At 37.9% G+C, this 15,777-nt stretch overlaps 1 protein-coding gene across 10 annotated transcripts in view; it reads right to left on the reverse strand.

Moving 5' to 3' along the window:
- EHBP1 (EH domain binding protein 1) overlaps positions 1-15,777 on the reverse strand; it is a 226,635-nt gene that overhangs the window by 129,534 nt on the left and 81,324 nt on the right. For all 10 annotated transcript variants that reach the window (XM_049799736.1, XM_049799732.1, XM_049799731.1 and 7 more), the window contains exons 6-7: positions 7,448-7,629; positions 3,671-3,810 (exon numbers count right to left, since the gene is read on the reverse strand). In XM_049799736.1, coding sequence (XP_049655693.1) covers positions 3,671-3,810; positions 7,448-7,629 — 322 coding nt within the window. The remainder of the gene's footprint in view (positions 1-3,670; positions 3,811-7,447; positions 7,630-15,777) is intronic.

The raw sequence follows: 15,777 nt of genomic DNA on the forward strand, positions 1-15,777 counted from the left end.
ATCTCATTATCTACAAACCTACATTAGCTTGGTCTACAAGTACATCATATAAATCACTGGTTTGGCTGGGTTTTTTCATTCTCTCTTGCTCTTTTTTTTTTTAAAGCAGCTTTGTGCTTAAAACAAAGCACTTTGTGCTACAAACAAAAAAGAGTAAATGTATCAGAAGTTTACACAAGACATATGGTTTTGCAAATGGCAAGAAAGGGTTACGCATATTGCTCTCCAGAAGCCTGCTCTTGAAATATGCTGGGATTTAGACTCCTGCAATAGGTAGCACATGTGCATATTGCTGAGTCCATGTGGCACCCCAGGACAGTCACCGTGCTCTTGTGCAGATGGAACAGGAGGCAACTATCAACTTCAGCATGAGGCTCTAAGTATCAATTAAAACATTAAAAGAAATAATGTATTTATTACTACCCTAAGTTTGTCATTTATGAGTCGCAGTTCTTCAAGCATGTTGGGATGCCTTGTATTCAACTGAAGACTAATGACAGGATAATTCTGGGAGGTTTAAATTCATCTATATTAATAGTGTAGAAAAAATATTTGAAACATATTTCATGGCTACAAACATAATTTTCAACTTTACACAAAACAGAACAGTTAGGTGGAGATACAGCTTTTACACATGAAAAAATTAAACAAGAAATACTGGGAAGGAAGGGGGAAAAGCCAAAGATGGAGGAAGATTATTTTTTTTTAGAGGAAAGTAGCGCTTTGAATGGAAAACATCTTTCAGTCTGATCTTAAGGTCAGTTGTATGGCAACAGCTCCCATGCTGACCACACCAAATTCCACAGTGCTTTTGAGGTAGGTCAGTATTGCGCCACTTATTTCATAGCTGAAGAAACAGAGGCACAGATACTTACCCAAAGTTAGGCAACACATCAAGGAAGAGATGTAGCATTTCCTAACTCACCTGCACCATCTAGAGCCCCATTCAGCAGGTCTCCCTTGATCTCCTAGTGGTGGATATATTTGTTCATCTATAAAACTAACTTTGGGCCCAATAAAGAAAATTAACTTTTGTACACTGCAAAAAGGAACAGTGTCTGTGATAAAGATTTCCAGCACCGCTTGCAGCTGTGGCTTGAGAATGACAGCATTTCAGTCATCAAGTCATCCAACGTTTTTGTGAGAAGACCTTGAGTCAAAAGCAGGATAATAATCCCTCTGCTTTACTACTTGCACTTTACTTTTTCAAAGCTTGCTTACAAACATTAACCACATAATACTCCCATCGTTTCTGTGAAGTAGTTATAGCCAGTATCCCCATTTTACAGTTGGGAAAACAGGCGCACCAAGGCAAAGTGATTTGCCGCAGGGGACTCTGACTCAGTGAAGGCATTCCAGCTCACTCCACTGCCAACACCCTAACGTGGCAACAGATGAGAAAATGTTGGGAGCAGCAAGCTTTCAAAAGGGTTATGTAATTTCCTTAGTTAACTTTATGGGATTCAGAAAACACAATTATTTTTGAAAGAAATTTTAGAAAGAGTACTTCACTACATAAGTTTTGTTCCATTTCCTTCTTTCTATATTTCTTCCTATTTTTCTGCAACAATTCCTACCTCTTTCTCCCTTGGTTCCTCAATTCTTCTCCTTGTGTTTTCTTAGTTTTTCCCATTCATTATATTTATTGCAGGAGTCACTCCAACTGCCAGTGAAATCAGTCTTGAACACATGTTGAAATAGATCCTTTACATTTTATTTATTCATGTTTACTTACTGTCCTATGTTTTATGTTCTCCCATTTGCTTCGGAAACTATGTGCACACTCATTCTCCTTCAACATCCCTCTCATCCCTCTCCTTGTCTAACGTAGGAAAAGTTAGCCAGGCTAATGAAGCAACTCGGCTGTTGTAGCCAACACAAGAAGAAAAAGTCCAAGGCTGACCTTTCCCCCCCCAGGTTTCCTTAATGATGCATCTATAAAAAAACCAAGCCTCCCATCTTGTATCATTAGAAAACAGTATCAGAACAGGCTGAACAATGAGCAGATATAGTGTAGTTCAGAAGTATTTATTGCTTCTGCTTTTCAAGTAGATATTGTAATGTTTGCTTAGAACAGACAATTTTGGCCTTTACAACAACAGATGGAAAAGCTGAAAAGCCTCTAAAACAACTCGAGCTAGGACCTTGTGTTGCACATCAGACAGCTCACCCTTCCTCATCTATCTCCAGGGATGTTCACCACATAGCCAAAGGATAGTGTACAGACTAGTCTAACCTACATCAGCTTTTTGCTTGTTCAGGAACCATTTGTTGGCTTGTTTAGATGCTGAATGCTGCAAAATCAATAAAGTTGAGGAGCAAGATCTGCTGTCCTTCTGCACATGGGTTTTCTGTAGCAGTCCTCAATGCAGTATCTAGGCATACCTTAATAATTTCCAGACAGTAGTTTATAGAGACTTTACATAGCCTCTACTTTATGTGTCCTCTTCTCTGTGATTATTGGATGGCCTGGTGAACATGTTAGTTTGTTTGGTGTTCTGACCTGCACCTGCATTATTCTGGTTACACTAGGAAAGGAGAAGACGACCTTGTAGAGTGTTTTCAGTGTGACCAGACTGGTATACCTCTGCTCCCTGATCAAGAATACATATCTGTGTATCTCAGATACTTCATTCTGGACTTTCCCATCTGCCTGCCCTGTGCCAGACACATACAGCTTAAGTATAGATTTGGTCAGGGTACAAAACATTTAATTGGATATGTAAAGCATGGAGAAAACATATTTGCATCCTTTCACAACATTAAAGTAATAACTGCACCAGGCTGAACCTTTCGATTGCAATGAAAGCTCAAAAAGAAGGATTGAAAGTAATGTTTCATAACAGTGAACCAACATTCCTCTGGATTTTCAAGAACAGATGTGACAATTCACTTCTCTGCTTGGGATGCTCTTCCCCACCTTAGAGAAGGATCCCTTTATTTCAGCAGACATTTTTAAAGAGCAGTGGCAGGCATGAAGGCTGGCACTAGAAGTTAATTTGTTTTTTCCTGATTCTTTTACACTAAGAGTTCCTTCAGAAATCATCTGGAGCAGTACTACATAATGATCTCTACCAACAATTTAACATCATCACATCTTGGATCTGACCTGCATCAATTAGTTCAGCTATCCTAGATACCCTAAGCATTTTCGTTAGCAATTCAAATGTGGTTATACTATCTCACTTTAAACAACCTTACTGTCAAATTCTGTTAAAGTCCTTTAATGGCCTCCTGATTTCATTTCCACAGGACACTCCCAACCAAAAGGCAGAACTATGCTGCCTGGAATTACCACGTTATTGAGCAGAACCTCAGCACCTACCCATGGCACAACTAATTTTGCACTTATTCTCACAGACTATCTTCATTATTTCACTTCAGCTCATCCTCTTGCCTTCTCGCTCACTGACCCTTTCCCTCCATCTTGCTACCTATTTAGTGCATGCTCTCCTAAAAACAGGACACACACACACAAATCAATACTCTTAAATTCACAAATTTGTTGAGTTATGGATGGGTCTCTCCTCAATCAAACTATCCTAAATTTTGTTTTGGTTGGGATATTTTTTAAAGTTAAATACAAATATAGCATAAGGATAAAATCCATGGAACGCAGCTGGCAATTAGCAAAGGAACAATATTTTACCATCCCTGTGGCAAAACCTACCTGTAATTTTTGCAGCCTTTTCCTCTTGATTCACTCTGTTTTCTTCATTTTCTTCATTGTCTTCCTCAAAATCATCTAGATTTCCAATATCGGCTTGTTTCATACTCATCAAACTAGCCAGGCTTTGCATGTCTTCATCCCTAAATAACAAATTTCAAAGCAGGCATTAAAATGCAACCTGTTAATAGCACATCTGATACTACCACATTATTACAAATCCTTTAAATATTTTTATGTTTTCTTTTCTTCAGGGAGGTGTCAGATCTCAGATCCAATCCTGAATGTAGTGAAAGAACAAAATGAATACACTCGTGTTCATTAATTTCTGAAGGGAAAGTTTTCTATTGACAAAATTCTAAAGGATAAAAACAGTGCTGCCTTGCATTGAAAGTCAATTTAATGACTGCTGCTTAAAATTTTAAACCAGCCCAGAAATGCTAGTAAACACTTATCTGGTTGTCTTTGCTTAAAGTGAAAGTGCTTGGTCAGACCTACTGTCCCTATGGTGCATGTGACACCTATCACTATGTTCAAGCACACTCCTGACCATGTTACAGAAATTAAAATCCCTTTTCTAAATATCTGAATTCATTAACAATATAAAAACCCATTGCATATCAATGGCGAATTTCAATTCTTATTTGACTGTATTGCATATATATATATATCTTTCACATAGCTGTACCTTTCATATCAAATATATGTTTGATGAAAAGATGACAGCAGGCAAAGATTCAGAGAAATGGATGTTCTACATTCGTTTCATAAAATCGCAAGATTTTTTTAAGTACATAATGTCATTCTTGAAGCAACAGCAGCCTTACCTCTTCTCTTTTAAAACCATTTCAATAGGATTAATCTTTTTTTTTTTTTTTTTTTTTTTTTTTTTTTTTTTTGGTTCCTTACAATAAGACAGGGGATTGCCTGGCTAGGGAGCACATCTGCTGGAAACAGTCTGGGGATCTTGGTGGAGAGCAACCTGAAGGAGAGCCGGTATCATGCCCTGGCAGCCAAAGGAGGCAAACAGCATCCTGAGACATATTAAAACAGGACCACAAGTAGTAGACTGAGGGAAGTCATGAACCCCATTTACTTGGAGTTGTTGGACTGCATCTAGGGTACTTTGTCCAGTGTTGGGTACCACAGTACAGGAAAAGGTGTTGATAAACTGGAGCAAGGTCAGCAGAGGGCCATTGAGATGGTTGGGGGCTGGAGCACTTGCCCTACGAAAAGAGGCCAAGGGAAATGGACTTGTTGAGCCTGGAGAAGAGATGGCTTTGGGAGGACCTAACAGCAGCCTGCCAGCATTGCTGAGAAGACAGTGGTTCAAAGCAAGAGGATGAGACAGTGGTCAGAGACTGAAACCAGAGAGGTTCTGATCTGATGTGAGAAAAAAGTTGGAATAGTCAACATCGATAAGTGGTGGGGTGGGTTGCCCAGAGAGGTGGTACAGTCTCCATTCTTGGGGGTTTTCAAGCCCCAGTGGGATAAAGCCCAGAGCAAACTAGTCTGATCACACAGCTGACTGCTTTAAGCAGGAGGCTGGACTAGATAGATCTACAGGTCCCTTCCAACCCGAATTATTCTATCTTCTTTGAAGTTGATCATGATAAAACCAGATGCACAGATTTTGTGCCTAACAATGCCAAGAAAACTACACAAATTATTTTAAAGGTACCACTTATAGGAATAAAAATGAGATACTAATCATTGCTCAAATACGCACAGCAACAGACACTTAAAACATGGGGTTAAACTCAGTGATTTAACACTGTTAAAATCAGAAACTCTTTGGGGCAATCATTTCCTACTATGTGAGTTCAAAGTAATCAGCACTGCAGAACCCGCAGTTACACAGGACAACTAAGTACTTCTATAAAAAGTATTAATAATAATAATTATAAAATAAGTAACTATCAGGAAGTCACAAAGACTTTTCCATTCATGCAGAAACCTCAAGGTTTCATCTTCCTGTTTTAATAACCAACAGGTTAAATTAACTCTTTAAGCACATGGAAAAAAACATAGCATGGTATAACCGCATTGATGGGCAGGCTTTTTTATGCACTGAAGACAAAAAGCCAGGAGCCATTAGCAGACAGTTTAGAAATTAAAAGGTCTCCAAAGTACTATTTCTTTTTGCTGCCCTTTCTGTATTCATACTTCATAATATTTTTTCCTGTGTTTTAGAAATAAGCTGATTTTTGGTACTGCATAGCAACAGGTTGCAGTATTTTCTTTATAAAATGCATAAATTAAATTAAAAGTGAATCTTACTTTATGGAACTACAACAGTTTGTAAGAGATGTAAGCAAACCTTGGCCTAGCTACCTTTTCTCACATGTTCATGTATCCTGACACCTGAATTCTCTCTTGCATTTTGACTAATAAGACTATTTACACATACTGGAAACCAATGCTTTCAAAAACAGCAACTTTTTTTTTTTCCTGTCCCTGGTTCAGGGCAATATTAAAGCCCTGTTGTTAACTTACAGTCTTCAGCGTGAAACCTATCAATTTTAATGGGAAGAAGGTATATATGATCCTACATGGATCAGCTTTTACAAATTATGGCCTCAAAAACTGCTAAGAGCCAGCCTAGCAGCTATTTACTGTATAGTTCATGGATGCTGGCTGTTCTAAAAAAGTTAAGAGGTTATCAGATACTGACTTCTTCATGCACATTTTCAGCTGCAATACCATGTTAAACCACAGCTAAATACTTCCAAATATCATTCTTATATGGTATATCAAAATGTGGTTCACAATAGTTAATCAGAGAAGGGAAACAGTAATAGAAATTAGCAGTAATTAATGCATCTGTGGCTTTCAAAGCATGCAGACAAAAAGCCTTTTTGTGTCAAAATGTATGCTTTAACATGGCGGTCTGGAAAGCTGTTCATGCAACGGTTTTGGGGCATTTGTATTGCAGTGGGCAATGTCTACAACTGCATTCAGAATATTGAAAGCTAGAAGTAAACTGTTAGCCTTTTGGAGGGAAAAAGAAATTTTAAAAGAGGTAAAAGAACCACTAGAGCAGTAGTTTCCCCATCTACCTCTTTTTGTTCTGCCATTCTCATATTCCCATATTCTAGAGACAGAAAGGAAAAGCAAAACAGGGTGGGTGACAAACGATCCGTCCTCCAGCCACATGAAGTTGTCAACATCTGACATCTTGAATCTGACAGAAATTGCAGGAGAGGTTATAGGATCTGCAAAATATCTGTATCCTCTGCCCTCCAAAGGCTGTTGAAATAAGGGACAGAACGAAGTGAGTAAGGGGAATGGTAATCAGTGCCCAGCTGAACTTTTTTCACAGGATGTTCTTGTGTTCAACCCAAAATCTTCACCCTCTCTCACCTTACAACTGGCTTTCATTCTTTGTGAAACATAAATAGATGAAATAGAAGATGAATAGAAGTAAGTTTTCCTTCCCACATTTCCCTTGCAGTCTGCTAAGGGTATTGTTGGATGAACACATGCATGCACACAAACGTACACTCCTGCTGATTTCAGACCTGTAGATATTTTTAAGCTGCTGTTATTTAAAATGTCTATAATGGTAGAGGACAAGCTGTTTGTCTCTGAAGAACGCAAGACAATCAGAGTGAGAAATTACTTTTACTCAGCTAAGAAACTAAGTATGCAGGAATGATGGGTATGCTGAAGGATACTCTCACATTCTGCCATTCTATACAAAAAGAGCTCTTTATCCAAAGAATTTTTTGAAAAGCAACACAGAGCAGGCTATCTGGTTAAAAAACCCCAACAACTTACGTGGCTTTTCCTTCCCTCAGGAAAATACAGGATAAAGAGAACTGTAGTGTGGCAGATACCACTTTCTTAGACAGAGGCTTGAATTTTAACTTGACATCTGTCTGTGTAGGCATGGGGCTTGCATATTGCTTCATGTTGATGCTGCTGGTGGCAAGCGCTTTTCTGCGTCCAGAAGGAGATTCCTGAAAGCAAAGGAAAAACAGAAGTAACATAGAAGGTGCTGTTACACTAAAACCTGTGTATGCATAAAACAAAACCCACGCATATTGAGTCTGCATCATTCTTTTTTCAAGTACACAGGCAGCAGGGATTGCTATGGTCCTTTCTAGAGACAGAAACCCATTTCTTAAACTAGGTCAGACACTAAAGGTTGAACACTTCCTTAGTGCAATGGGAAAAAAAAGGCTATTCATTGTGATTAGTGGTCTTCCATATAAGATCCTAGGTCTTTAATGGCTTGAGGTTGTAGTAGCTCCACAGCACATATCCCTTTAAGCAAATGGGAATATATCTCCATTCCTTCTGGTAGCAAACTGGACTACTTTTGTCCAAACTTGGATAGTCCTAGACTAGGACTTCCAACCTATGGAAGACATAGGTTTCAATTATGCATGTATTTCTTTATGTAATAGTATGAGGCCATCAAGTTAATATTTTTAACTATCGGTGTTCAACGCTCAGATATAATGCCTGAGTATTTTTCAAAGCAATGGTACTTCTCACTAGTGTTGTACATGTACTATCAAGAGTGACAGGTTTCTGAAATTAAGGTTGACAATGGTCCCAAAAATATTGATAAAAATTTTGCAAGGAAAAAATAAAAAGCAAGAAAAGAGAAAGATAAAAGCCTAAGCTGTATTTCAAAAGCCTAAGTTGTATTTCAAGAGAAAGGTGTTGTTCACAGTTTAACAATTCAGCCAAATTAATCGAAAATGCATCTAAGAATCTACTCTTTTATTCCATCTAATATCAGCATCAGCAGCAAAGGAATGATTATATGTAATAAAGCTCCAGTAACAAAAAAGCCCTGCTGTTAAGTCTTTTGAAAAACGTCCTCCAATAAGACTACATTTTACTGCAGTTGACAATTTGTGTTGAATAAAGAATACTAATTCAATCAAAACATTCAAGCATCTTTTTTCAAAGTACTTGACATTTCCGCCCAGTAGAATAAGTCAGAATGTAATATGTCATCCCCAAAGAATACCTTGTTTAAAAAACTAGCCTTATCTGTCAGATTATGCACAGCAACATTATACAGAACTATTAGTGCATGTAGATACCTTATGACTGAATTTCAAAAATGCATCAAACACTTGAGAAGGATTTAGGCCCTCTCAGAAGAAATACTTAAGAATATGCAAATACTCTCAACTGCATCAAGTTGAACAAATGTGACTGTCACAAACAATAGTAGTGCTCTTTCCCTGGCCACGACTGTCAATCAAAGAGCGAGATTATGGTCCAAGGTTCTGACAATGTGTAAAATGGAAAGTATGATCAGGGAGTTTCAATTATTACACAGATATGAACAACAATAATCTGTTATTGTACCATACCTTTAGAATAACTAAACATTATAACTCATTATACCGAATGCAAGATTTACTGCAGCACCTGTTCAGAAAGCAATGCGAGAGATGCAGCACTTCTTTTTTGCGTGTTCTCCAGGTAAATGTACCTAAGCAGTTTGCATCTTAACAGCACCTTGTTTCATAAAGTTAAATTTTCAATATTCATACTATGGTGTAAAAATGGTGGTCAAGGTGAATAGAAAGAAAGTTTCCTTAAACCTCTTCTAGTTATTCTTTTTAAGTATCTTTAGAGAAAACTGGCATATATAATGTGGTAAGTATTTATGCAATTGGTATGGTAAAAACTACTTGCCAATGCTAGTGCATATGTTTTTCTGCCAAACAGAACAGGAGCAAGCAGAAATTAAAAAGTAACTTGGAGCAACATGGAGAAGACAAGATGGCAATGGGTACAAGTTGCACCAGGAAGTTTCATCTTGATACAAACCAGACATTTTTTACAGCGAGAAGTGTCAATCACTGCAACAACCTTCCCAGGGATGTGGTAGTCTCCCCATCACAGGAGGTTTTCACGATATGACTGGACAGGGTGACAGATAAACTCATCTAGGCTTCCTTTCCCACAAAAGGTTGGACCAGATGATCTTTCCAGGTCCCTTCCAACCTGAGCTGTTCTATGGTTGTATGGTTCTAACTTGAATATGCCCACACCTGCAGTCGGGCCAAAGGAAAACATTCCACTGGTGGGCTATAATGATTAGGAAACATTTGTCACATTTTGGACTTGACTCTTCTTTGAATCAGTTGGGATTAGCTTATGCATGCAGAAAAAAAAAAAATATATACCTTAGCTGGTCTTAAAATCTGTATTACAATATCACAGTTATTCTTATTGAAATGATAGTTAGCAATGTAACTCGAATGCATGGAAAGACTCTTCATTTGTTCATTATTCCCGAATTATACAATTAGGATTTCCTTTAAAAAAAAAAAAAAAAAAAAAAAAAAGTGGGGTGGTGTTTTTTTCCTTTTTAAAGATGCATGTCTGTTGTCATGTCCTCACTCCCCTTCATCAATTAAAACACCCCCAAAAAGATCAAGTATATCTACACCCAGCGAGAAACAGACCTTAGATGGAACAAAGCATGAATGTGGGATATTTGCTTGCAGCCTTCCAGATGAATCACTGATCAGCCATACCATGCCTGTATTCTGATGTACTCTTCTCAGTTTGACTGTGAAAATCACTTCCCAGCAGCTGTAAAGATCCCCAGTTTAATGAAGGCCTAGATTATTTCCTTGTGTAGCTACCAATGCCTTCTCAGTGCTGGCTCACCTGTTAGACATATCCTATGCTACGAGAGCAACACACAGACCTCTGCGAGATCCCTGGGGAGGTATCTTAAGGAACACAAATATGCTTCAGTGACTCTGAAAAACAGAAGGTGTATTTGGGGGCAGAGCTACTTTCTCTTTTTACAAACACACCATCTTGTCTGATAACTCAGATGCATGTTGTCTTTATCAAGCTGATTTTACTAAAAAAGTCACAACAAACAAGATAAGCCAACCCAAAGACCAGTTCAATGGTGAATCCGAAGTGAAGAGAAAGAACAGAGCAGTAAACTTGCAAGCATCCAAAAGCTGGACACGGACATGAAGGCAGAAGAATTTTGGAATGATGTGGAATTACATTTTCACTTAATACCTATTTATTATATAAATTATCATCTTGCCATTTGTAGCTTCAGATTATCTGCATCAGAGAGTGAATAAGAGACCTGAACCAGGAAGAGGGAAAGTTCTCCCAATGAAGATGATCATCAGCAATTCCTTGTGAAATCTGCTGAGGTTAGCTGGTGTAGAAGAGGGAGACGAGTACAGGCAGATGTATGCCATTACAAAGGGGAGAAGCCAGCCATGAGCAAGAAGATTCTCTTAGCACTAAATATCCTGAGGTGCTGTAAAGAGTAAGAAATATTTGGCAATCAAGTTTAGTCTTCCTGAGAAAGGAATTAATTTCATAATCTTTTTGTGGGCCCAAGACAGAAATTGACTTTTCAGGTTCCAATTGGCTATAAAAATCCAAATTTGTAAATTTATCACATTAAAAAACCCAAACAAACAACAACAACAAAAAAAAACCCAAACAAAAACACACAGTCCCTGATCTTTCATTTTCCTTAACATGCAAGTTTAAGTACATCCTTCTACTCTCCCAGAAAATTAAGCACGTTAGAAGTGTTGCAATGTTTTCTCCTTTTAAGCTTTATAGGCTTGGTCTTACATGGGTTTAGGTATATAAGTAGAGGCGGGGAAACTTCTTTTTTTGCCCCTGAAAAGGATATTCTCAAGGTCCATGAATGATTTCAGAATGGATTATGTTTTCTACTCTGACATACAACCAACTCTTAAAAAATTGTCTTTAAATGTCAGAACGTGCTCATAACCACTTCTTACAAAGGTTGTAACGTTTTCTTCAAAAAAACCTACATGCTTCATATAATACAATCTGAGTTACCTCAGAAGCACAGAGAAATTTTCTTGCAGAAGAATAAATAATTTGTAAATCAGCAGAGACAAAATAATCTAAGAGAAATACCTATGAGTGGGGTATACAGGAACAGCTCAGCAGTTGGCTGGAAAGAGTTATTTCAAACAGAAGCACACTTCTGTAAGATACTAAATAAATAACATCCATTTAATAGTAAAAGTCTGACCTGGTGTTACTTGTGTCTTATATGAGCACATGGAGTTTTGTGGAAGGTAAAGCAGGAATCCCAATGCAAATACTTTAATTGCTCAACCTTTCTAATTTTGACTATATAATCAAAGTTTAAAACGTGTAAGGCTCAATTATGCCTCCAGGTATTTTACATACATGTGACTGCCAGAGTTGCCAAATCACATTTTATGAAAGGCTCCATGAAAAGTCAATTTTGAAATCACGAGAGGGAAATGATCGATGTGATAATAAAGAGAGGTGACAAAATACTCTACAACACTTAACTATCAAGATGGAGTTCATTCTGTAAGAAAATAGTAATTTGGAAACTCTTTACTTTTTAAGAAAGGCAATGCATTATGCAAATGAAATCAACTATGATGTTTGAATATCACAGAAAGATAGAAGATAACCTACAATAGTGGTAAAATACAAATACCTCTAGGTTATCTTCCAGCTCAAACACACTACTGTGAGAATTGGCACTGTTTGGTTCATAAGATAATACGTGGAAAACTGGTTAACAATCTTTTTTTATTGTTTCATGTTTGTTACTGTACAGTTCTAGCAAGAGAAGCAGCATACAGAAAAAAAGGAATTCTTTCAGAAGTCACCAATAAATGACTAAAAAAGAACTAGTTTGTATGTTAGCAGAAACTACTGAAGCCTATCTTCTTGCGTAACAGAATAATGGCTGTGCTGGGTCTACCAAAGGCTCTGAGAAACCTGTATATTATTTACGACATATGTTGTTTACAAAGTGATCATTATTTAAAGAAGAGTAAAAACCACACATAAACATATAGCAACACTTCTCCAGAATACTCTGCTGTGTTGGGGAATTTTTGCTTTCGTATTCTATGCTTTTATGCCTTCCTCTCACAAGCAACTCCATCCCCCTTGACAGTCTCCTCCTACTACTCCCCTTAGTCCCTCAAATGCCTCCAGCATACACCATATTTAGGGTGAAATAACCCTCTCTGTGCACTACACCAAGCTGTATCAGCTGTTGACAGCTGGGGTAGCAGCAGGATGTGGCTCTGCACTATTCCAACTGGGTGGCTGATACTTGCGTATCCTGGTACTTTAGGAAACCCAGCAAATATCAGGAGTAAGGAGAACTCAAAGCTAGCAAAACAAAAATTAATGTAGAGAATAGAAAGACTTCCTAATACCTTGGAGTACTTTGATTTCTGAACTCAGACAAAGAAATATGCAGAGCAAGCAATACTATGTAAATCAATAGAAGTTGCATTCCTTTTTACTACAGAAGAATATTAGTAACAATGAACTCAGGTCGTTCCCAATTTCTAAGCACACTGTATGTGTTTGTACAGACTTTAAAAACATTGACTCCTCAGATACCAGCAGAGGTACAATCCACTTGTGCCATTACTGATGTGGCTGTTTCTAACCGATGTCTGGCTTTCAACGTAGCATCAGTACCCATGGTTTAGGAGCTAGCAGGGATATGTGAATGCAACATGCAAGTCAACTGGAACCTACTCCAAAGCGAGACAAAATCAAGTAAATCAGAAGTGACATAGCTATAAGTAGTGCAGGGTCAAGCTGGGATGAACTCTCACTGCATGAGAACACCTTGCACTCTGCTATGCCAAAGCCAGAAGACCTATAGTATGTACACAGATATACACTGCAAACAGGGATTTAAATAGTTATGCATGGGTTTTCAAGGGGCAGTCCCCAACACTATCCCTCTACAGCATTTTAAGTTACTTCCGTAAGCCCTCAAACTACCATCATATTACAAATTTTGGGGGTAGAGAAGGGAAAATTAACACTGGCCAAACCGCAGTCTGTTCAAATGAAGCCAATGAAGCTTCATTTACTGTCACAGCTACAGAACCAGACTCGCTTATCACATAAATTTCTGTCTTTTTGATAATGCAACCATGCATCATTCTCTTCCACAACACTCATGACTGAGCAGTGTCAGTCATCCCAATAGTTACTACATCATAAGCATGACCCTTATGTAAAGATCTGCCTAGCATAAAGGATCCATATAGCCTGATCTCTTTCTACAAGGAGAGTAATGTGAAGCAACGCTATGAACCACTAGCCTTTTCTAGGAATCATCCCCATGTTTCCCTACTAAAGCAGACCTTTCACAGCAAACAGGACTAAAATACTCTGATAAAGGAACTAAGACCACATAATCTGCACCACAGGTGTAAACCAGCCCATTTTTACACAGATGATGATGATCACAGATGACAGTCACTATTAAACAGCGCCCAACTCTCTTCCAAATGAAGCAAGTCAAAAGATTAATATCTCCATATGAAAGGTCTGAACTCAGCCTCTTAATTTAAGGGAGACCCAAATAATGCTATAATGCAAATTTCATGCAGCCTTCTTTCCTTAAAAATGTATTTTTTAACAACCTTGTGTCCTGTAATTACCAAATACCTGGTAAGTCATAGTCAAGGTTAATATAAGAAGTGCAAATAAGTAAAAAACAGCTTTGTACTTTCTGTTAAACTGGCTTCACAATTCTGGAGTTACACAGAATCAAAATATTGGCCAGGTTTTGTTCATGGGGTATATTCCTTTGGGTTATTTGGGCTGGGGAAAGAGTCCCCCCACAGAAAACAGCAGAATGTATTTTACCTCTCCACATCTGAACTCAGCTTGCCTATACAGACCTTCAACCCTTGCTGCACTGCAGTCTTTAATCCACAAAACTCAAGTGCCCTTCTTTTGACAAACACACATTGAGAAAACATAGTAAAATATTTCCATTCAGCAGAAACTAGATCAAAAAGTACTGTAGCTCTTAATTACTTAGATACTAAATGGTCCCTCTCTAACAGAAATGGATTAAGTAATGCATAAGCACTGTGCAAACATTGTCCAAGAAAGACCTAACAGGGGAAGACAAGTTTCCTAATTGGATATTGTTATTTTGTCAAAACAATCAATGAGTTTTGACTATCTTTTTCCCAGAAACAGAGGATGTACAGAGTAATATTTTTAGGGGCTGTCTTTTCACATTTTATAAAAGCGAATGCTAAAAAGCTTGCAAATATATGCAGATTTTAAAGAGGAGCATTCTGCTACACACTTGGGCATAAAATAATTTGACAAAGCAATTTTTCCAGCTGTAAACACCCATTGAGAGGAACAAGTTTTGAGGATTTTGCTTTCCTTTTGCTTCAGAATTAAATGGAGAACGTTTTGAAGGAATGGTGTCCCCTGGCACAAACCCCACCACCCCTACAGCCACAACACACCACAGGAGAGGAAATCAGAAAGTTCTTCCTCTCCTGACACTGGATGCCAGCCCCGCCAGCTGAGTTGCAAGTGCCATCTTGCTTAGATGAAAAGATCACTGCTTCACTGGCAGAGCAAAATGGATCACTACAGAATTTAATTTGTGAGAGTATATAGCAATTAAATGCTAAAATAGACAAGCTACACGGAGCTCTCTCATCTGGAGAGAGTAAATTAGAAACTATGTCAGTTAAAATAATTTAGACAGTCAGATGGAAGATTTGGAGGACGGTATGCAGGCAGCACGATCTGTGCTGAAAACTTGTTTAAAAGCAAATAATGGTTCAAGGTATCCAGAACATTATTAAGAATTATGATGCATTTGAATGGAGAATTTAATGTTTAAAAATTTCTGCAGATACCAGAACAGTCTAAGCCCTAGACATGAGGACTGGGAAGGAAACAAAAAATATATATAAATGTTGAAACAGCTACACTTGACTCTATAAATATATATTTCTGATTCTTGTCCTTGTCAGAACCAGAGCCCTTGTGTCAATTTATTTATCACATTGGTAATATGTTAGGCTTAGGCTAAAAGGCTACTTCAGAAACACCAACATGACAATTTTTTATAACACGTCTAGACTGATGAAACATTATACTGGAAGCAGAACACACCGCTTCTTACTTAGCACCAATAGAGACAATGCTTTCAGTAAGCAAAGAGAAAATACAATATGCTGCTACAGCTACTGTCTTCTTACAGTCTGCTTTTAGGACAGCCCTACGAGATTTCACTAGCACCCTGAGAGACTGAGATATGTAGTGAA

This window comes from Accipiter gentilis, chromosome 5 (genome assembly GCF_929443795.1).
Source record: "Accipiter gentilis chromosome 5, bAccGen1.1, whole genome shotgun sequence".
In the NCBI taxonomy this organism is placed as follows: Eukaryota; Metazoa; Chordata; class Aves; order Accipitriformes; family Accipitridae; genus Astur; species Astur gentilis.